This window comes from Drosophila novamexicana, unplaced genomic scaffold (genome assembly GCF_003285875.2).
Source record: "Drosophila novamexicana strain 15010-1031.04,08,12 unplaced genomic scaffold, DnovRS2.1 tig00000108-arrow-pilon, whole genome shotgun sequence".
Classification (NCBI taxonomy): domain Eukaryota; kingdom Metazoa; phylum Arthropoda; class Insecta; order Diptera; family Drosophilidae; genus Drosophila; species Drosophila novamexicana.
This window is the reverse complement of record NW_020824772.1, coordinates 6050924-6073614: the sequence shown is the minus strand read 5'-3', so window position 1 is coordinate 6073614 and position 22691 is coordinate 6050924. Positions and strand designations below refer to the sequence as shown.

The 22691-nt window shown below is 42.9% G+C and overlaps 1 protein-coding gene across 1 annotated transcript in view; it reads left to right on the top strand.

The window, feature by feature from the left end:
• The window catches only part of LOC115771991 (nucleolysin TIA-1), an 85975-nt gene extending 63882 nt beyond the window's left edge, over positions 1–22093 (top strand). Inside the window, exons 3-8 of the mRNA XM_030717913.1 lie at positions 11373–11448; positions 19722–19824; positions 19900–20092; positions 21374–21721; positions 21788–21956; positions 22016–22093. Of these exons, the coding sequence (XP_030573773.1) occupies positions 11373–11448; positions 19722–19824; positions 19900–20092; positions 21374–21721; positions 21788–21956; positions 22016–22057 (931 nt within the window). The 3' untranslated portion in view covers positions 22058–22093. The remainder of the gene's footprint in view (positions 1–11372; positions 11449–19721; positions 19825–19899; positions 20093–21373; positions 21722–21787; positions 21957–22015) is intronic.
• Positions 22094–22691: the final 598 nt, after the last annotated feature.

The window sequence follows — 22691 nt, the reverse complement described above, 5'->3', positions numbered from 1 at the left end:
GTTTATGTTTTCGCTCACACGATAGACTCCAGATATACAAGTCTAAGCATGCAAAGCAGTCAATCAACCCAAACTCAACCCAAAATTCCAACCTGAGAACCAAACTGGGCAAATGGATTTGCACAACTTTACGTCTCGTAAGCTGAACTGTACGTTTGGTGCGCTCTCAGCCATGGAATATTTATAAGCTATGCAGTAGCTACTTCCGGATCTATGTTACTAAGGAGCTAGCCAAAAAATAAGAAATTTTCAGACGTAGCATAACAGAAGTTAAGGTATCAGAAAATCGCTCTTAGAATATACTGACAGACTAATGTTGTTGAATACAAATAAAATCGAAAGAACTATACATTGGTAAAATTAAAGTTCAGAATCCAGCAAGGCATTTAAAAACATACTGAAAGGATAATTACCCAGTTACAGAAATAATTAAACAATTAGATATTTAGGAAAAAAATAATATTTAGGAGAATTTCTAGCGTGAAAGAATAGTTTAATTTCAAAAGATGATACAGTACAGAACATCATGAATGGAGACACTGAAATAACTTTGCCGCTTAATCTACTTAAGTACAATCAAATTTATTCCACTGTGTTGTGTATCAATATCATCGAGTAGAGCATATATGTATGGATGTGTTTGTATAGCCGTGCACAGCTGTGTGCGAGAGTGTATGCTGCTGTAGCATATCATCAATTATGGCAAGCGGAAGTTACATTTTTGTAAATGTTGTATCTTGTTGTTGTTTCAAAAAACAACAGCACAACACAGAGCAGACTCTCTAGCCGGCTATTGAGACTCGCCCAAGTGGCTGCGGTGCGGATGTGGGAAGATTGCAACCAGAACGTTGATTGTTTTTGCTATCATTGAATAATTGATGCTTTTGTGTAGACAAAGACAGCAGCAACAACAGTAAAATAAATTTCCTTGGGGCGCGAATATGTAAAATACGCTGAACATTCGAAAAAAACGAAGTGAATTGTTGAAAAAGCAGCTCGTGGAAAATATGGATATATAACGATAACAAACCAACCGAGCTCGCATAGCATTCTTATTGTTCTACCACGCGTATTATGTAAATCAATGTAAGTGAATATTTTTGAAAATCTGCTTACGAACGAGAGAGCGAACATCTGTTGAGAATCTAAAATATTTCCAAGCCTAGAATGGTTGCCAGCAGACAGCCCTGCCGTATGTGCGACACAACGCTGTTGCATTTGGAATGTGATTTCGCAGTTTGTTTTGCTTTCTCCCCACAGTCCACATACTTCTCGAATCCATGCAGCAGATACAGCCTGTTGGCACTTTCATATATCGTGCTTCAATAGAACATTTTCAATATTTCTAACCTGGCACAAAGAGGGAATCGCTGCTGCGGCCGTTGCCATTGTTGTTGCCGGATTAACAGGCTACACCATCTGTGCGTGTGCGAATGTGTACAGAATGGCAGCAATGGATGCGTATATTTTATAGCATATGCTGTTCTGTGCGGGTGAAGTCATAGCTGTACCCGATCCGAATTGGAAGCCCAATACTTTACAAACTCTGTTAAGTACGGAATACCAAAAATTTCCGACAACGAACCAGATTGGATGTCTTTCGGCATTACATAAATATGTGGCCAATCCAAATCAGCTAGCAACAGAAATGACAGGCGCTCTACAGCCCATTTGATATGTGGAATGCACAGCTCTAGTTAAGCCAACTGCCAGGAGGCAACAGTTCTCATGTGCAGTTAATGAATGGAGATAAAAGCTAAAATTGTTGCCCACTGACAGCTGCAGTCGTTCATTAGACAATAAGCCCAGCCGGGCAGCTGTACGGCGATTTTTTGGCTGCCACGTGCAGATAATCAGCGCCCAAAGGTGCACTATGCTATGAGTATATCGTGCCCAGCAGTAACACAATCCGAAAAGCTGCAAAAAGAATGCTGAAAAGGCAGCTGCAATGCGCAGAGCTTAAGCAGCAATGAACAGACTGACCGACGCGTCGACAACCGGATAGTCGGACAGACGGACAGTCATATGGACAAACAGACGTACCACAACGAATGCAACTCAAGCCCGCAGCAGCTGAAATTTGGCCCCAACTCCGACTGTGCCTCCCACGGCGGATCACCACTCGACGTTGTAAAAGTCAGAAGCATAAAATCCGATAGCTTCCGCTAAGCTAGCTTATTCAAGCGTAGGTAGGGCCAATAAAACATTTCTAAGGATTTCGCTAGGATTTCACATTGCATCCTTGCCACACTGCGAACCGTCTGAACGCAATCCGGACTGTGGCCGTTGTGGGCGGTTCGCTTCTGTAGGTGGCAACTGGTGGCGACTGCACTTTTATTTGCACAGTTCGGCAATCGGCATGCAATGTCTAAAGGGCTCAGGGTTGGATAACTTGTTGGCGGTGTAAATTATTTCCTAATTAGTTGGGCAGCCAGGCAAATGTATTTAGTTTTTATTTATTTATTATTTGGCCAGTCATTTAAAGTCCATACGCTGCAGAGCCTGATTTAAGACAGGACTACTTATCATCTGGGCTCATCTGCGGCTACATTCGATCGCCACAAATTTAAGCATTATTGTCGTGCCCACTTGCAGCGCCATTGCCATTTAAGGGACAAAGCCTTATTTTATTGCCATCCTTTGTCGTAGACGCTGCTTCACTTATCTAAAGGAAGTTGCGCACAAAGCGCAGAATGGCTACAAACAAAATTCAAAGCCAGTTTGATGCTTATCCTTAATGATGCAGTAAAATGTTATTTTTTTCTTTGCTCGCCTCGGGACACAGGACACAGAGTTTGCAGTTTAAAACGTCGAGGCAAAGGAAAAAGTTTCCCAATGCCATTTCACACACTCCTCGGACTCAGACGCTGCCCACGAAGCTATTAAACTTTTGTTAGCAAAAGAAATGCCTAAAAAACAGTCGTCCCCGCCACTGTTGCAGTTTCCATTCTCATTTTTAATTGCAGCCAGCGCTCATCTATCAATAGAACTATAGAATACGATATGGCATGCAAATCAAATTATTCGCCTTGCCTGCAGGAGTCCCCCGTTGTCTTCTGCTGTGGTGTGGCTTAAAACAGGATAACGAGCCAAGTTGTTACAAGTTTTTAATAGAGCAAACTAGCCAATGGTGTGGGGATAGAACCAATGGCAAAAGTATCTCGTCTTAGAGGTAGCTTAAGCCCAAAAAGGCGACACCCGCAACTATCTTTAATTTATTACATCTCATTTAAATTTTTGATGATGTATATGGTATGATAGCTTGGATTAAAATTCATTTTCTTTTAGTAAATGCTGATTATAGAAATAAGACTTAATTTAAAAATATGGGCTAAAAGGGACACGCACGACTTTATACAAGCCTTTCTTCCCCTTTACAGAAGTGCAGGGTATAAAAAACTTCTGTTGAGAAAGCCACACAAAAGACTACTCCAACGGGCACCTGACTCTTCCACCAAATCAGCCTTCTTTCTGACGCGGCATAGGCAGCAAACTGCTGCATAAACTGCTAAAAAGATGATGAATTTTCAGCACAGACCGGCAAGTTTATAAACTTGCCAGTCTTCGGCAGCTCCCAGCACCCGGCTTTCATCTGCTATCGCTGTGCAGTGAAAGCTACCGAGTTCTTTGTCGGCTGTCGGCGCGTAATAAACAAACTTTTGAGCAAAGTTTATTTCACTACTTTTTTTCAGTGTTTTTTTTTCTGCTCATTTCTCTTTTATTTGTGAAGTGGTGTGCAGTCCGTGTACGACAAGTTTAACACCAAAAAGCGAGTGCAACACGGCACGCTTAGTTAGTTATGTAGATGGCCAGGTCGACAACTGGCAACCAAGCGAAGCAACGTCCATTGGCGCGCACACACACACACACGTACACACAGGCGCTAAGGCAGCTGCGGTCGCTCATCTCTGACATCATTAAGCGCCATTTTGTAGTCGGTTGGCAGGTGCCAACTGACGGCTAGCGGCTGGCAACTGGTGACTTCAAGCTGCTGAGATTTGGTCAACAAAGTTGCCCAAGTGTAGTCAAGCAGAAAGTGAGTCTCAGCTTGAGCTGCACCCACATAAAGATACAAAACGAGTAATTCACTTTTATTATGTATTTCATTTTCTCTCTCTGTGAGTGTGTATGTGTGCAGGTTGTTGCCTTACCGTGCATGTTTGAATGTGTGTTGAATTTTTTATGATCACGCAACTTGTAGAACGGGCTATTTTCGGGGCCATCTAGGTAGAGATTTGAGAGCAACGGGCATTAAAGTAGCCACAAGAACCAATTTAGCCTCGCCCTCCCCCTTTCAGCACTGCGCCCAGCTAGCGCTTGTTTCGCTTTAAAACTAATTAATCTAAATGGATTTTTTGTAGTTGCATTTTGCACCAGCGCTGGCACTGCCATTGCTACTGACGTATAAAAACCAAACTAACACACAGACACAAATACAAACACACACACACACATAGACAAATCGACATGTGTGTGGCACAAAATAAAAGTAGAGTAAACTGTAAGCGAGGCACTCATTGAAAGCGAAAAACCGAAGCGAACCGCAAGCAATTTGCATGTTTGAAACGCCATGCAACGCCATGGCCTTCTCTTGCGAGCCCTCAACCCCTCCACCAGTCCCCACCCATTCCGCTACCACCCGACCCCCTTGTTGCTATTGGCTAAAACACGAAAGGGGCCGGTCCACGTGGTATACTCGTATCATGCACCAAACGGGGACAGGACAGCGTTAAAGTAGCCTTATCGCCGGGCACACATCGCATCAGCTTCAGCACCAGCTCCTGCTCCTGCTCGTGCTCCTTTTGTAGCGTCAGTTCCTGCTCCTGCTTCTACACCAGCTCGAGCTTTAGCTATGGCTTCAATGTGGACAGTTTGAAGCAGTTTTATTGACGTGTATCCGGGCGTGGCCAGTGCGAGGTGGCAGCTATAGCTGCCCCACATGGGTTGTGGCTGTTGCGTTATAAATAAAAACCCGTTTACCCTGTTCATCAAAAGGCGGGCGCAACTGTAGACGCTGAAATGCACTTATTTCAACGTTTAGCCAGCGGCCAGCAGCATTTAAATAAATTTATACATTTTTTTTAAAGCAAGCAAATGAAGATATAACTAAAATTACTCGAAACACTGATTTCTATAATTCATGCCAAATCTAATGCCGCAGGCAGAGAGTAATTTATCGAGCAACTTTTGCATAACACACGCACATACACACACACACACACACACACGAGTATACATAGTGAGAGAGTGAGAAAGACGTTTGTGTCGGCAGAATGGCAGCGGCGCCATTTTAATTTGATTTTGCCAGTCCTTTGGTTTTTTTTTGTCAACGTCGGCGTCGTTTTGGCCATGTGTGACAGTTGGTTGACCGTTTTTGGCGATTTTAGCTGAAGGCTTCTGCAAAGCATACGATGGAGACAGTTATAAATTGCAAACATACTGTAAATTCTGTAAGCTCCAGTGGCTCCACAGACCATAGTAATTGTTGGTTATGTACCTATAAATATGAACCGATAGACCTTATCCTTACATGGCATTCATTGACGATAATATTAATATATATCATAGATGTTTCGACCTTAAAACATAACAGTTTTCTCGCAAATTTTCCGGCTCTTTTTTACTTTCTATTTAGCTCAATTTTCAATTATTTTCCAAGCATTTGACTTGGTAATAAACTACCGCAAGGCTGAGTTAACCAACAATTAAAGTTACCTTATCAGTTGCCACTTAACTCAATTCCAATTCTCAGTCAGTTAACCTTTTGCTAGTAAATGTGTATGCGGTGAATGTGTATATATATATATAAGCGGTGCAGCAGCTGTTGGTACTTTTGTTGTTTGTTTTTTTTTTCGGGGGTTTTGTGGTTTTTTTGGCACATCGTTTATTATGCCAAGCGAAAAATGCAATATTTTCTCCTGTGCCGCTACGTGGCCGACAAAAATATTTACAATTTGGCAGTACCCCTGCTGTCCGCTACTCAATCCCTAAAGCCAACCCACCAACAGCTGCTGCTGTAAAAAAAAAAGAGAAGCGGAAGCCATAAAAGGAAGCGCCATCGAGGCAAGCCGAACAGCCACCAAGAGCCGCCGCTGACTGTCGGCACACTCCATAAAAAAAGAGGCCACACACCATTCGGCTAAGCTCAAAAGCGGTAACTTCAATCTTTGAATGTTTTATTTACTGCAAAATCGATATGGTTTTTTATAAGCGTACGCGAGCGTGGGGGCTGGGCGACTGAGGCGCCACACGGGCTTAACACACAAGTGCCAGGCGTAACGAGTTGCATGCAAATTCGTGCCCGTTTTTTGTCTTCTCTTCCTATGCTTTTGATTTTTTTTTTTTTTGCTGCTGCTTTGCCTTTGGCTCTTTGACTCCTTGGCGCTAAAATATCGCCTGCGCCTCGGCCGTTTCTTTGAATAGCGGCTCTGGGCACAAATGCAGAAGTAAATGTGTTGCAACTAGACATCGAGCTGGGGCAACCTGGCGAGCTGGGAGGCTGGGTAAAATGTGTGTGGCAAATCACACACCACATAATTTGCCGCTGCATTGCGCACACCAATTTAAACACACACACAAACTTACAAACAGAGTCTGCTGCTGTGGAATTAGTGAAGCAGCTGCCTCTGCATCTGCTCCTTGCCCCTACTACTCCTGCTGCTGCTGCGTTGCTGGCGTCCCCGACCGCATTACGTATGCATGACGTTGGCGCTGGCGTTTGCTCCAAAACTCCAAGCCGATGCCGACCAGCGCGTCGATGGTGTAAATGCCTGAAAGGAATGAAAAACGTGGCGCCCCAGCAGCAGCACCAGACATATAAGGGAATGGGAAGGACATACCATTTCTCTCTTACTCGTTTCCATTCTTTGTCTCTGCCCCTTTTTGGCCGGTTCAATGCTGATTACGATCGCTGCTTTGGCCACTGGTCTGGATGGTGCGAAAGAGCTGTAGCATTTGACTTCTTTTTGTGTCCCACGTTGATAATTCGAAATTTGTATTCCAATCTTCAAATTGTCTCCAAAATGGAATTGATTTTATGCAGATGAGCATGAAATTGTCTCTATGCGAATTTACCATGTTAGTGTAAATAAATGCTGCACAGTCGGTGAACTAGCACGTGACACGCCCCCTATTCCACAGCCACATCGAGTAGATTGAATGCAAAGGGTGCGTAGCTGTGACTCTTCCAATTTAACTTTAAGTCATGCCGCATCGATTTCTAGCCACCAATTTATTACTTAATTCTTGGGCTGCAGTTAGCAGTTGGCCAGAAAATCAAATCAATTCAAATAATAGAATGCAGCCGCAGCGCCAAACTTATAAAATGCTCAAGGAAATCCATTTTAAATATTTGGCTATGCAAACAGCAAAACGCCCACTCCTCCACAGGACCCTCCTCAACCACTTCAAAGAATGAGCGCGCGCTGTATTTCATTTGAATTTACAACTGTATTTGATCTGATCGATGTAACTGCAACCACTCCCACACAGCCCATCGGCAAGGCAAGCCAATAAAATACTCGCAGAGAAAGAAAAAAATGAGAAATGAGCAAATCGCATAAAAATTCGCTGGCGAATTTGTAAAAATTCATACAAGAGAAAAATGCTGCCCATTCAAAGGGCCAATATGCAAACAGGGCCACAAAAAATATATTTCACAGATATCTAACATGATGGCAACGACAATACTCATGATGATGTCGATGACAATAATGACGATGATGATGATGATATTGCTGGGTACGACATGATGTTGCAGACTAAGCTGGATGCTGATTGAACGCTGATACATGTCTGGGCCAGAGCAATAACAAAATTGGCTAAAGGAAATTTAAGGACAACCGCAATTCATTGACTCTGTGATGGATTTTGACTGCCCCTCGACACTTCTCCAACTGAATGCGCGATATTATCGGTTTACATTTGTTTGCATTGCTGAGTAATTTGTGTTTACTGTGGATGTGTTTAGCATGCAGCGCCTCTCCACTCTAATACAAAATATCACATACGAGCTGCAAATTATATAGAGAGAGTCGTTATGTGAGTGCGATGAAGGGTCGATAAAGTGCTTTAAATGGCCAGGAAATTGCAAATTGCTGGTTTAGTTGACTCAAGCGGGCTATTGATATGTTTCGTATTTATTCATTGCATTTGAGAATTTGTAATGATAGTTTAGCTTCTCTAAATAAATATTGGCTCTGGCGATAAGAGCCCGTCCTTAAGAGTTACAAATGAGTAATACATACTCATTTGTAACTCTTAAGGACGGGCCAAAATATGTAGTATGGATATGTGTGTTTGTGGGCATTTGTAGCCTAGTTGCCACTGCCTTGGCAATTTATTGTTTATGCAATCAGGCGTTCGGTGCTTGTGTTATATTTCACAGCATTTCGATAACTTTCCTGGTGTGCCCATTCCCTCTGAAGCTCTGCCATTGCATTTTACTTTCGTTGTGTCATGCCGCAAAAATCTCATGCATAAGTTTTCATCTTATTTATTCGAGCAAACTCGACCTAAGCTCGATGCAGCAGCATCAGCATCAGCATCAGCTCGATCTCGAATTTCTCTATAAATCATCTATGCAATTTTAATTCAAACACAAAAGAATTTCCGCCACACATGCCGCACAATACATAAACCCACAAAGATACGCAGACACACGCACACACACACACACAGGCTGAGTGGGGGGCATTGTTAGCATAAACCAATTGTAAAAGCCAAAATAGCGACAACCTCCCAACTAATGCGCTCAACGCGCCCCAAAGATACACTGAAGAGACTAAAACTGAGACTGTGGCATGAGTAGTTGCCCCCACGAGAGTGCGGGCCAAAAGCTACTCGAGGCACCAGGCCAAAGGCTTGGGAATAGAGCCAAAATATGTAGTATAAATAACCGCATTTGGGTATGTGTGTATGTGTGTGTGTGAGAAATATTTTGTTTAACGTTTATAGTTTTATGCACTTAAGATACAAAAATATTTTTTTGGAAATTTATTTTCGAGCTGCAGCCAGAAACAGAGGCAACAGCAGAGCCGAAGCCAAAGCCAAAGCCAAAGTAAAAGCAAACGCAAAACTTTTGCCAATATTTGTAAAAAAGATATTGATTGGCCTGAGCTGCATGCCCAGACACACAAACACACACACATACACGCACGCACAGACAGATGCACAGGTCCTGCTTATGCACATAAATTCATCCTTTCAATAAGACATGCAGGTTGGCTGGTATGCGTTGCGTTAGCTCGTTGCCACCCAACATCACTGCTCAATTCTTCGTGCAAACAGAGTGTATGAGTGTGCAAACGCCCTCAACACGTAGCCCATGCCCCACAATGCACCATCGTGCACCACTCCACTTGACTGCTGCATAAGTAAACGTCAGCGGATAAATTGCCACAGTTGTTGCCGCACACTCATAGACGTAGTCAAATTTTTTGAGCTGAGTTTTTCGTGCATGATAACAACTATGGCAACAGTTTGAGAGCCATTGAAGCGAAGTGGCAACCCAAGCAGCATACACACATGCATGAGACAGATATACATATTTTACTTTTACTTACATATATATATACGTATCAGCTGACGCCACATTTGGATTTATTTCTCGAGCCCTGCCAAAGGTTATGTTTGTTTTATGTTAAATGTTCAAGCATATTATTGCAACACGATGCTCAAGCGAATGCTTACCGAAATTTGCTTATTTTTGATTCCTCTTATATATGGAAGGAGAACTCTAGCTTTGTTGTTGTTGCTTTTGTGTCTGCTGCATGTGAAAATATTCAAACAAAAATGCTATGAAAATATGAACTGATGCTTATCGATTGTGAAATATGATAAGTTGGTTGGGTGCCTCGGCAAACATGCAATGCCTGTTGTGTTCACACACAAGCAAAGAAACACACACACACACACACACAAAACATAGACACACACCCATACATATGCAATGCAGATATATGTCCCTCTCTGTTCTGCATACATTTAATTTGTTAGCACAATCGAAGCCCGGCTAGAGGGCGTCTGTATTATTTCATTATTTGTGTGCACTGCTGACGGACATATGCAGCTGTATGTGTATGTGTGTGCGTGTGCATATATTCATTTCGTGTACGTCTGTTTGTTTGCGTGCCAGGCAGACCACAGAGTGGGAGTTGAAAGGTAACCAGACTAGACCAGACCAGACCAGAGAATACCCAGCCCAAACCCAAAGCCGAGTGCAAGCCCAATCGCAATCCCTTACCCAATTACATGGCCCCGAGCAATTGCAGCCAAATTCCTTTGGTAGCTAATAAATATTAAAGTTTAATTAAATATGCTTTTTCCCCCAATATTTATGTGCGTATCGATTACGGGGCTCGGCCAGCGGTCCATTGGCCTGCACCAATGCAATTTCGCTGTTGGTCAGCGCCATAAATTGCAACCTTGAAGCTGGAAAGCTGAAACTGAAGCTAAAGCCGAGCCAAAGGCCATTAAAATACATTCTTTTTATTTTTTTGTCGGCCACTTTACATCGGCTGAAGTGTGGGCGGGGTTGGGGGTTGGGCTTGTGGGCCATGGGCTAACTAAAACTCATATTAAAAATTGACTTTTATCGTGATTTACAATCAAGTTGGCCTTTTTAAATGCCGCGGTCGACATGCGGGCTGCCAGCCCTTCCTTTCCCTAGTTGATGTTTGTTCGTGTTGGTGTTGCGGTTGAGCCAAGTATTACACAAACCCACACCCAACACTCTCACACACACCACACACTCATCAGTGGGTAGCGCAAAATATATCTTCGTAGCTTAAGCAAGACGGGCACACATATTTAAAGCTCTGCTCCTCCACTCCGCCGAACATAGACGGCCAACATCCGACACGTGGTCTAACACTTTCTGTGGCATTTTTGCAGCAGGAATCCTTTTAACTTGGCTAACGGCGCCACGCCCAGCGCATAAGCCGCATGCTGACGTTCTTAAGGAGCTGCTTTTATAATTCTCCTGCTCTTCTATCTCCAGTCGCCTATACAGAAATCCAATTCCCAACACTTTCTATTCGCACATGCACTTCTATTGGATTTCTTGGCAAAGGCCACATGACGTCGCCCAAGTCTTTGGCTTTCAGCTTTCCTCTTAATTTGCTGGGACTTTAAGCATCTATTATCCTATCTGGTAATTTTTCTGGGTCAGTTTTATCAGAATTTAGAGATAATTTAAAATTGCTTGAATATTTTAAGCTGAGTGACCCTTCCTAATTATTTGCACGAGCATTTAAGGGTTAGCTAATAAAATTAAGCAGCATCTCATCCAATTATAAATTAAAGCTTCTATAAATTGATTATATATGCATACATAAATAATTAAATTGTGCTCTTTCATCTGTCACTTACAGAGACTGCCGAGTTGTGCGCGATCCGCAGACACTGAAATCAAAGGGCTATGGATTCGTCAGCTTTGTCAAGAAATCGGTAAGCTAAAACAAAACTTGCTAAACTGCTTTGAATGAACTTCAAAAGATATCAAGCCCAGAAAACTTGACAGCAATTAGTTAAAATTGAATAAAACAGCAGCTCAGCACAAATAATTCAGCATTTAAAGGACCTTAGTTTGGCTATTAAGAAGTACGCTTCACTTTAAAACCAAACAATTTAAATTTGTATATTGGTAAAAGTATTGACAAAATGAAAAATTCTTTATATATCAGTCTTCGGTTTAACGTATCTTATAATATCCAGGTGGTGCTGAAACAAGCGGGAATATCATAATTGATCCACTTTAGTGGAGCAGGGGAAAATGCCGAAATCAGCGCCATTTGCGCACGAAAGAAAATAACTCCATAAGAGTCTCTGACATGCACGGGCTTCGACTTAATTTATTTGAAGATTTCCGGATGAAAATATTTAAGTATATACATCATGAATTTTGTAACGTATACATATTTATTGATATAGCCTATAAAAGGGGCTTAGGGCTTTCCATTTTTTTATAAATTTTGTTTGGTGATTTAAGACACTTTCCGCACAAATTAATCTAGAGAGAGATACGGTTACCCACGCAGCATTTAAAGTCCTTGCCACAGATGCAACAAGTCTCACGGTCCTTCTTTGAGAAAAACAAGAAAACGTTTACACGTATATATATATATATTATATATGCTCCAACCGCAAGTGATAAGGGTAGAAATAACTGATACACACGACGCTTACGTGTATGTGTTTGTTTGTTGTGATTGAATTTCATGTGCTTAATAGGTAGAAAATTCGACAAAGCTGAAAGTTGACGCCAAAGCTGAATGTGGTTAGGATCAAAGGCAGCAAAGCTCAGCTGTACGCGCTGTGTGGCAAGCAGTCAAGCAGAAAAAATGCGCAAGCTTAGCAAAAGACAGCCAGGCCAGTCAGACAAACGTTAAGAAAATCAAAATCAAAGCCAATGTCAAATCAATGCTCAAGTCGGCCAGGCGAATGACGTGAAATCCAAAGGCGCTACAAGTCAATTACGCAGCAAACGTTGAGAGTTATTAATGAAATTTTAAGGCTAATATTAATATTTTCATTAAGAGCACACAGATTAGATGCAAAATATACAGAGCGAGAGAGATATACATAATCCATGACGCTTAGACACCACCACATCCACACAGTCAGTGGCTGTCAGTCAAAAGCATAAGCCGAAGTCTAAGTCTAAGCTTTTTGGATAGAGTGTTTGTTGTTTCTTTTGCTGTTGTTGTATTAAAGTGAACATAAGCGCTCAGACAATGAGGCGTATACGCAATTTGGAATTGGTGCGCTTTCAAAATGCGGCTGCGACGTGTCAAATGCGTCGCTGGCACTAACTAGTTAAGTTTTTATGTTGCATCGATGCTCTGGGGGACGAGCGACAATTTTCGAACTTTCTCGATTAGTTTCGATGCCAACGCAGAAGCAAATGAAAGAAAAACAAACGCGTTCAAATGGCAAACTCAAATATTTCAAATTAAGTTTCTCGACATGAGTTTTGCACACAAACATTCGGTCACACACACACGCACACACACACAACCTTATGCACTCATATGCGCCGCCCTAAGCCGGTGCCCAACCCCCGGCCGTCGCTTGCAGCTGATTTAATGCAAATTTTATTTATGCGAAAAGTTTTATTAAATTTTTGTGCAAAGTTTATATATTTTCTGTGGTTTTGCGGAAATTGAAAAGTTATTTTTCGAATGGCTTACTGCAGACACATACACACACACAAACGCATCCACATGCGGGTTGTGTATTTGTGTGCATTTCGATTGCAACTGCAAACGGAAAAGGAAGAAACATTTTCTTCATTTTGCGCTTCCGCCTGCATATGAACATTTTGCCAATCCCAGAGCTTTGCATAATACATTGCTGAAGGAGCTTTCAAATATGAAGCGTAAATTGTTCGGCAACATGCTTTAAATAAACACCAGCTAACGCTGCCAACGCTGCAAAACGCTGACGATGTACACAAATTGCCATAATTTAATAACCATCAAGGCAGGGGAGCCGCACCAGATACAGCAGCAGCAGCAGCAGCAGCGGCGGCAGCGGCAGCGGCAGCCAAGGCAGGCTGTCCTGGCGCCTCCTGGCTGCGTGTCATTAGCATCATAAATCACAACAACATCAACAACAAACGCGTGTAGTTGAACAAAAAAAAAAGCAGCTCACGCAAACATTAAGCGCAATAAACATGCCGTTGCAGAAGAGACAAGAGCCGTAGCAGTAGGCAACTCCTGTGCGCCTGCTGCTGCTTGAAAATGCTAATGGCTGCCATCGTTGGCGGCATCAGTTATTGTCACACATAACATTAACATATTATTGCACACCAATACGACACTGCGAGAATGCGGCAAAAGCTACGTTTGAGCAACATCTCTATAACTTCTTAACGATTGTTGCTGCCGTGGATGTTGCTGTTGTCGCTGATATTGCTAGTATTGCTGCTTGCATCTTAAGTGGCCACTGTGCGGCTGCCATTGACTCAAAACTGATTACAGACAAAGTACAGAGCCGTGGCAAGTTAAGAGACTGCATTTAATCGTATTAGAGCTGCAAGTGGCAGTGGCACCTGCTGAGCAGTCTGCTGGCTGCTTTCGGTGTCTGCGTTCTGCGTTGCATAATGTGCTCAATTTAAAATCAAAATTTGACAATGTGTGCAGCGAACACGATATAATGCCGGCCCCATTCTGTCACAACCCATGTTTGCACTACGTCCTCCGTGGGTGTAGTCTTATTTCTTTCATCAACTCAGAAGCTTATGTTTGCATTCGTTGCTGTCATTGTCAGGGAGCACAATAACTGCGGTTAACCCGATGTTTTGGGTATGTTACCTATGTATTTTCAGAATTTTTTCAAACGTCAATCAAGTTTGCTATTTTGCCTCTCCAAGAGGTGTTTGCGAAAACACACACGCTAATACGTAAAAATTTATAAAATTTTAAATAAAGCAAGTGAGAGCTTTATAGCCGGGAGTGTTAGACTAGCAGATAACCTGAAGTTCGCGCGAAGCTACCTTTACAAATATTCTAGCTTCCTTCTTTGCAGACATTTACAAAACACACTGACACACATACGTACACATGCACATGACGCTTTGTCCGCACTGTGGACAATACAAAGCAGCAATGTTTATATAGGCTGATCGTGATGAACCCATAAATATTGTACCCAAATGTGTGTAAATGCTTAAGTTTAACGGTTCAGTTTTAAAAATAAGTTTTTCAGTTTTATTTTTAAGTGAAATATTTAAAATCTGTGAATATTATACCTACACATCAAATTTGGTGAATTGAGCTCTTATAATTGTTGAGTTACCGTGCATCAAAATCAATTTGTATTGATATATATATTTCAATGTAGTCTCTATCAGCAAACTTGCTGTACCTAAATACAAACAAACATACTTACGCACTGTGTATAAGATAATATTAAAATTAATAATTACCTATCAAAAACAAGATAGAAGCAGCCATTTCATATTCCGGGAACTCAAAACTAATACCAGAATAAAAAACTAATAACAAAATAAAAAGTTCGTGCAATTTGTTAGCTTAGAAAACTCAGAAAAGCAAACGCGCTTGAAGATAATTTCTCAGTATTTTTGAGACGCTCTTTAACGTTCGAACAAAAGCTAATTTTAAACAAAAGGCAAAATGTTCAAGTTGTATGTAATAAATTTGCTGGAGCGAATAAAACTTGGTTATAAATATAAATGGGCTGAACATTCATTTTATGTTTTCCATAATAATTCAGAAACAAGTGATTTGAAGCCTAAAACTGGCAACACACGCATAAGCCGACCCACTGGGCATGCCGAGTATATGGACACACAAGACCAACAGCAGCATTTCGACTGGCCCCGGGGCAGCAACTATAAAAAACAATTGAGAGGAGGATGGGAGACCGGATTGGAAAACAGAATCGAAATGAAAAGAAAACGCAAAAAAATGGCATACACAAATAAATCCTATGGAATTATGTCTTGACAAAAATGCGCTCTTGCGTGAAATACTGATTTTAGGGCCCACGCCCCCGCCAACGCCCACGCCCATGCCCTTCCATACTCACACCACTCCACCAAAAATGTTGTGATGTGTGACCGGCCAATGGTCAAAAATCGAAAACGTTTTTGGTCTAAACGAAATGAAAACAGTTTTCAGCCATCGACTAACTGCGCCAAGAGACGTTTCTGCGGGAGCTGCCTCACGCTGGCTTTACACATCAATATCTGTTTGATGCTTTAGAATGCGACGAATGGCACAGCATTTCAAGTGTGTAAACGATTTGCCACTTGAGTTATTCTCTGAATATCATGAAATCATCAGAAATGCCCAGAGAAATCATGCATTTGCCAGACGGATAGTTAGTCGAGACATTGTGGCTTTTGGAGCTCAGACTTTAAGATTCGACTTGGATAATGGTAGGCCTTAAAGACTCTTGCCTATCTAAATAGCCACGTTAATGAATCTGACCGAAGCACTAAGCAGAACTGGCTTAGAAGCTTGGCTGCCCAAACCTTTTAGCCTGAGACGATGTGCGGCCCGATTTAGGAGTGGAGGGAGTGAGACGAGCACTAAATACTTGTGCGTCTGGTTACCTTTATTAAAAGACAAAATGGTTGCTAGGAGAAAAAAGGACAACGCATTCCCATTTTCTTAGAGTGTATTTGTTTGGGGATTATCCCCCTTTTGTGTGTGTTGACTTTGCCTTTTTTCACCTTTTCGCTCGCTACAGTTTTTCCTTTTCCTGCTTAGCCCTTTTTTGTGTTTCTTTTTTTTTGCCTGCACCAGGCACAAACCATTTCCTTATTGTTTTAATAAACATTTAAAATGTCTTGCTCCCGACTTACGTTGTGTACACAAAATGTCAGCCCAACCATTTGTGGCAAATGGGATGGGGTAGGGGGGAGGCTTGGCTGTTGTTAGTAAACAGATGAAAAGTATGACAAAACCCTTTTAAACCACTTAAAAATTCTTCAACTTACTTTGCTTTTCTTTATTCGCTTAATGAAGGTATTTCGCCTTTTTGGTTCTGTTTCTGAGCTGCTCGGCAACAAAAACTTTTTAGTGACTTATACCGCTGCCGCAGCCCCGCAACCATCTTCCCACGGTCGGCAGTTCCATTTCCGTTTTTGAGGCCATGCGGGGGCATTAAAGGATTCTCTACGCTTATCAAGTAATCAATATTTACAAAGGCGTACAGCAAAAGTTGCACCAAAATGACTTATAACAAGTTGAACATCAAATTGAATTTAGAGAACATTTTCTTTAAATTTGGGCGCCCAGCGAGCCAAAAACTTTTGCCGCCATCTTTCGTGAAAATTAATTATCTTATCCGTAAGCGGAAGTTGTCGTCTCTATTAAATGAACTTTTACGCAGCAACTGGAATTCGGCATTTATGCAATTCTTTAAGTTAAGCACACGTTTTGCTTTATGTTTGAATTGCCATCCAGCAGGGCTCAGGGTTTGAGTAAAATTTAATTAATATACAGCTGCTTCACGTGGCGCTTAAAAGTCGGCTACGTTTTTGTCAGCATTCGATTAGGTTATTATTCCCTTGCCAGAGTAACATAAATATTTAACGAATATTGCTTGAAAAATAGTTTTACATAAGTTAACCATGTGCTTTCAATGGAAATAATTTGTGGATATTTGACTTCTGGTGGAATAAACATTTGCGTGGAAAAGATTTTTCGATTTAAATCTGCCAGGGTATTTAAACATAGACAGCACAAAGCTACCGCCTCTTGCGAGTTAATGTTCTTTGTGGCCATTGTTGCATAGGTTGTCACAACCACAGGCAGGAAAACGTGTCTGAAGTTTGTTCGCTATTAGCTGCAAATTTCCCGTACACAATTAATTAATTTCGCCTGCCCACAACAACAGCAAGAGCAACAGCAACTGATATCTTAACCAAACCAAGAAAATTTCTAACACTCAAGTGCCAATGCCAATGAGCCAAAAAGCCATGGCCAAAAACTGTCTACACCAAACCAAAACATTCTGTTTGTTCCGTTTGTTATTTGCCTCATGTTTTGCTCAGAAACTTTGCAATTAGTTTTCGACATTTTTTGAGGCAGTTGTTCTTGTCGTTGTGGATATACATTTTGCTGTTGTTGTTGCTGTTGTTGTCGGGTTATGCTTGGACCTGAAGTGAGAGTTTCATAAATAGTTTTGGCAAGTTGGAGCCAGGCGATCGGGTGTCATGTTGTGGTATTTAACAGACACTTGAGCTAGATGAATTGGCAAATTATTTAAAGGTTCTTGAACTGTGCACTGAAAATGCAAACTTATGACAGGCAATGAGGCGTTTTAAAGCGTATTTATGCGCATGATTTGCTCTTAAATACCATGCAAGCAAATACAGGACCATACTCTTAAGCTTTAATTCTTAAACAAGCCTCGAGAAAATGCACTTCACTTCCGTTTTGCAGTTCATGTTCACCAAATGTTTTCTAAGCAATTTACCACCAAAATGATTGATAAAGTTTTTGGCCAGACCCTTGAAGCGGCAACAACTATTTGGCCCACAGCAAAGGCAACTTTTGGCCAAAGTTCGCTCCGTCAGTGGCATTGCATTAGCCGTGGCCATCAGTTCGCTGCCAAAGTTGCAGCTAACAGCTAAGCTGACCGTTTGTTAAGACAATTTCCGTTGACACATGGAATTGCAATTGCAATTGGCAAAGAAACAGAAACAGTAACAGAAGCAGCAGCAACAACAACAAAGAGCTGCAACTGCATTTGTTACAGCGACTGCACTTGAAGCGCCTGTCAAATGAAACCAAGCCAAATGGGGAGCTACAGCAGCAGCAACAACAACTGGCAGCAGCAGCAGTAAATTAAATATTGCATGTGGCCGCTTAAAGCTGCAGGCGCCGCAGTGCCACGGCTGATAAATAAATGTAAAATATTTAAATAGCTTCTGATGCCCGGGGTCGAGGCGCTGCGGAGGGCTGTCGCATTGTTTGCTGGCCCGTCCGGGCCTGCTTGTCCTGGTTGTTGCAGCAGTGTCGCAATCAACGATGCGTATCGGTTAAAAAATGTAAAATTTATAGTTTATGCAAATATGAAAAATGCAACTGGCAATGCATAAAAATGCGCACGCACGCAAACTGCGTGACTTAACCAAGGCAAGCACACACCAACACACACACACACACACACACTCACTCAATTTAAATTATGGACAAAGTTGCGCGACAGTTGCTTGGTTTATCGCTGGGGGCAGCCACTCAATTGTTGACTTTTGTGCAAGCGGTTAAATTAAAGCGAACATATCAAAAAGAGCTTCAATTGGCTTTATACAGACTAAGAAATACTCTTACAAGTCTCAGCTAGTTGTAAATAAAACGACAATAAATCGAAGGTGCATCAAGTTAATATTCTGCTAGCAAGCTTGTGCCATCTCAGAGAGAGCATTCAATAGAACTACATTTTAATCTAATTAGCTATCTACCAACCACCAGACATCTAATGGAAATACACTTACTTTAACTACGCACTTCAAATACACTTTCTCCCGCTGCTGCTACTTGCTTTTAAGCATAATAGTTTCATTTCATTATATAGAGCATTCAGTAAGGTAACAGTTAAATATTTTTGACACTGATTTCAAGCTTTTCACGTAGTCCCCAAGTAAAAAGTAGAAAATGCTTAAGTGAACCTGCGGCGGTGGGTGTCTAGTTTCAGTCCATGTTGCACCACCGGCGCACGAAACGTTCGCCAAAAAATGCCAACAAACTCCGGCAATGTTGCTGGATTGCGCTCTGGACTTTTAGTGTGCCGCAACGAAAATTGCTCTGTAACACCCAAACGATATACACACACACACCCATACGGGTGTATGACTGCATGCAAGAGTTGCAGCTGCAATCATTTTTGTATGAATCACGTTTGATACGCACGAAATACCTTTTGGGTGAAATTGAAATTATAATTTGTGCATGCAGCGTCTGCTTGAAGAGTTGTGGCGAGAGTGGGGCAGCAGCTGGAGGCAACGCGAATCAAAGAGCGCCCAAGTTGTTGCTAGCAACAAAGTCGCAAGGAGCAAGGAGCAACTTTTCGACGGCCGCAATTGTTTTTTCTTCAACACTTTCTGAGCTGTTTGTTGATGTTTTTACTTGGCCTTGCAGCAGCTCAGGCTGCATGGCTGTAAGCGGCTTAAGCGGCTAAACAAACTGTGGCAAATAGCGCTCAGCTTTTAGCTAATTGTTTTCCATTTAATTTGGCATTTGCAGGAAGCGGAAACCGCCATCACTGCTATGAACGGTCAGTGGCTCGGCTCTCGTTCGATTCGCACAAATTGGGCCACCCGAAAACCGCCAGCCACCAAGGCAGACAGTAAGTGACCCCCTGCAACTCCGAACAACTTGCATCGAGACACATCATTTTGATATCTATCGTTTGCATTTTCAGTGAATATCAAACCTTTGACCTTTGATGAGGTTTATAACCAAAGCAGCCCTACTAACTGCACCGTATACTGTGGCGGCATCAATGGCGCCCTCTCTGGCTTTCTCAACGAGGAGATATTGCAGAAGACATTTTCGCCATATGGTACAATACAGGAGATACGCGTCTTCAAGGATAAGGGTTACGCATTTGTGCGGTAAGTAGTAAACACCCAGTGCGTATACGTAACGCAAATTCAGCTGTCTGTCGCTTCAAAAACATATCAACTAAAAGGGCTGCTCGGTCACAGGAACCACAATAAAAGTGACGCAAAACCAGGCAAGCAAAAGTATCGCAAGCAAAAAGCGGGTTCTGGATACCACATTAGCCCATTGTTTCCCGCCATTTTGATTTCGTTGACGGGGACTGGTATGCATTGTGGCCTGCGGCCCAGCTCCGCGCTCAAAACCGCTTCTATGTTGTTGTCGCTGCAATTGAGTGTACGCCATTTCAATGTGCCTCCGTTCAGCGACGGGTCCGCCGCACCGTTAATAAATCAACTACACTTTTGCACCAACGACAACTACAACAACAACAAAAACAGGCAAATTTTGAGGCAACAAAACAATGAAACGCAATAACAGCAGCAACGTCGCTGCCCATTGCAAAAAAAAAAAAGAAAAATACGAAAAAAAAAAACCAAATACCAAATCCCCGACCAAAGTAGGCAAAAGCGATGCCAATAGCATGAGAGAAACGTAAGCTGGGGAAATACAGCTGAGCTGTGGGCTGAGCAGAAAGCAGATCGCAGCTGCCGCCACGAATGGTGATAGGGTTTTAATGGCTGCCGTTGGCCCTCCTGGCGAGTGCTGAGGCTTAACAGCGCGCCATTACCCCAACAGCCAACCAGCAACAAAGGGGGCAACGCATTGCAGTTGCTGGCCAGGTCCGTGTGCGCCTTTTGTGCGCTATCCAAAACTCATTTCTGTGGTATGCACAGAGCAGAAGCAGCGCGAGAGCACTGAGAGCGAGTGTAAGAGGGCATGACAAGGGGCACAGGGAGGCGAAAGAGCCGCATTGGCATTGTTTGGCGTTTTGTAACATAATGAGCTTGGGGACTCCAAGTGGTCTCTGCCGTAGCCGCTGCCCTCGTAGTTGCTGCAGTTATACCCAAACCCTGCCACAACAACAACAACATCAACAACAATATCAACAACAACAACAACAACAACGACAGCAAGAAAAACTCTCAACTAGCAGCTACTACAAGTACAACAAGCACAAAAACAATTCCACAGACGCTTGTACCACTTTTACGCTTTGTTCTGGCTAACACAACTTGTTGTCGAGTTGTTGTTGTTGTTGTTTTTGCTGCTGCTGCTGCTGCTGCAGGTTAAATGGAAATTTAAGCAGGTCAATCTGCAGCCAACTCCCCCAGCAAATTAGTTTGCTCTAACCTTACACTCTGCTACACACACACGCTTATTTTCGCCTTTAGATTCTCGACAAAAGAAGCAGCCACACACGCCATCGTAGCTGTCAATAATACGGAAATCAACCAGCAGCCGGTGAAGTGCGCGTGGGGCAAGGAAAGCGGCGATCCGAATCACATGTCCGCCATTGCGGGCCAAGCGCTGGCGCAGGGTTTCCCCTTCGGCTCAGCAGCTGCCGCGGCCGCAGCAGCAGCCGCCTATGGGCAGCAAGTGACCGGTTACTGGTATCCACCGGCACCCACATATCCCACAGCGGCACCGGCCAGTGCCTTGCAGCCCGGCCAGTTTCTGCAGGGCATGCAAGGCTTCACCTACGGTCAATTTGCAGGCTATCAGCAGGCCAGCTACATGGGGTAAGCAGCGCTCATTGATTAAATACGAACAAGCGTTGGCTACACCATTCTTATTTCACTCAATAGCATGGGCGTACAGCTGCCAGGCACTTGGCAGAGTGTCCCGCCACAGCCGCAGCTAACCAGTGCAGCGGCCGCCGCAGCGCCACAGATTACTCAGAGCGTCGGCGGCGCCCTGCCTCAGGCAGCTGGCGTTGTGGCCTATCCCATGCAACAGTTCCAGGTCAGTCCACAGGTAAGTCTCGGGGCAGACTGTAGTGTGTACGTATGATACTTAGCTTGTAGCAATTGCAGCTGGCGGAGGATGAGTGGCTGGCACCTAGTTTGCTGGTGTAGCTGCCATGAGCGGTGGCCATGTATCCCACACAGCAGCAGCAACAGCAGCAGCAGGAGCAGCCACCGTGCGCCGATTACGTGAAGGAGCCGCGCTACCAACTACAACACCAACCGCAGCACCACCACGTTCAACAACTCCACCACCAGCAGCCGCAGATATACGAATTACAACAATTACAGCAGCAGCAGCAGCAGCAACAGCAGCTGCAACAACAGCAACAACAACAACAAGCAACGCACTTTGCCCCACAGTTGTATTATGCGCAGCCACACTGGATGCACCAGCAGTTGCCCAACAACGAGCAGCACCTGCAACTACAAGCCCAGCAACAACAACCACAACAACAACAACAACCACCAGTAACCCAAGTAAATGAAGTTTACGGCATCCCCGAATTGTACAAAGATTGAAATGCAAAAGTGACAAATTTTATTTCACACCCTCGGTTGATATTAGAGAAATGTAGCTTAATGAGTAGCGAGAAGAAAGTAGCGAGTAGCGAGTAACGAGAAGCAGGATACATTTGAGAGGAACAAGCAGATCGAAGATTATCACATCAGATATGAATTCAAGCAAACCACATAAAATATCTATATATAGAATATATATATAAAATAAACGCCCATTAACTCA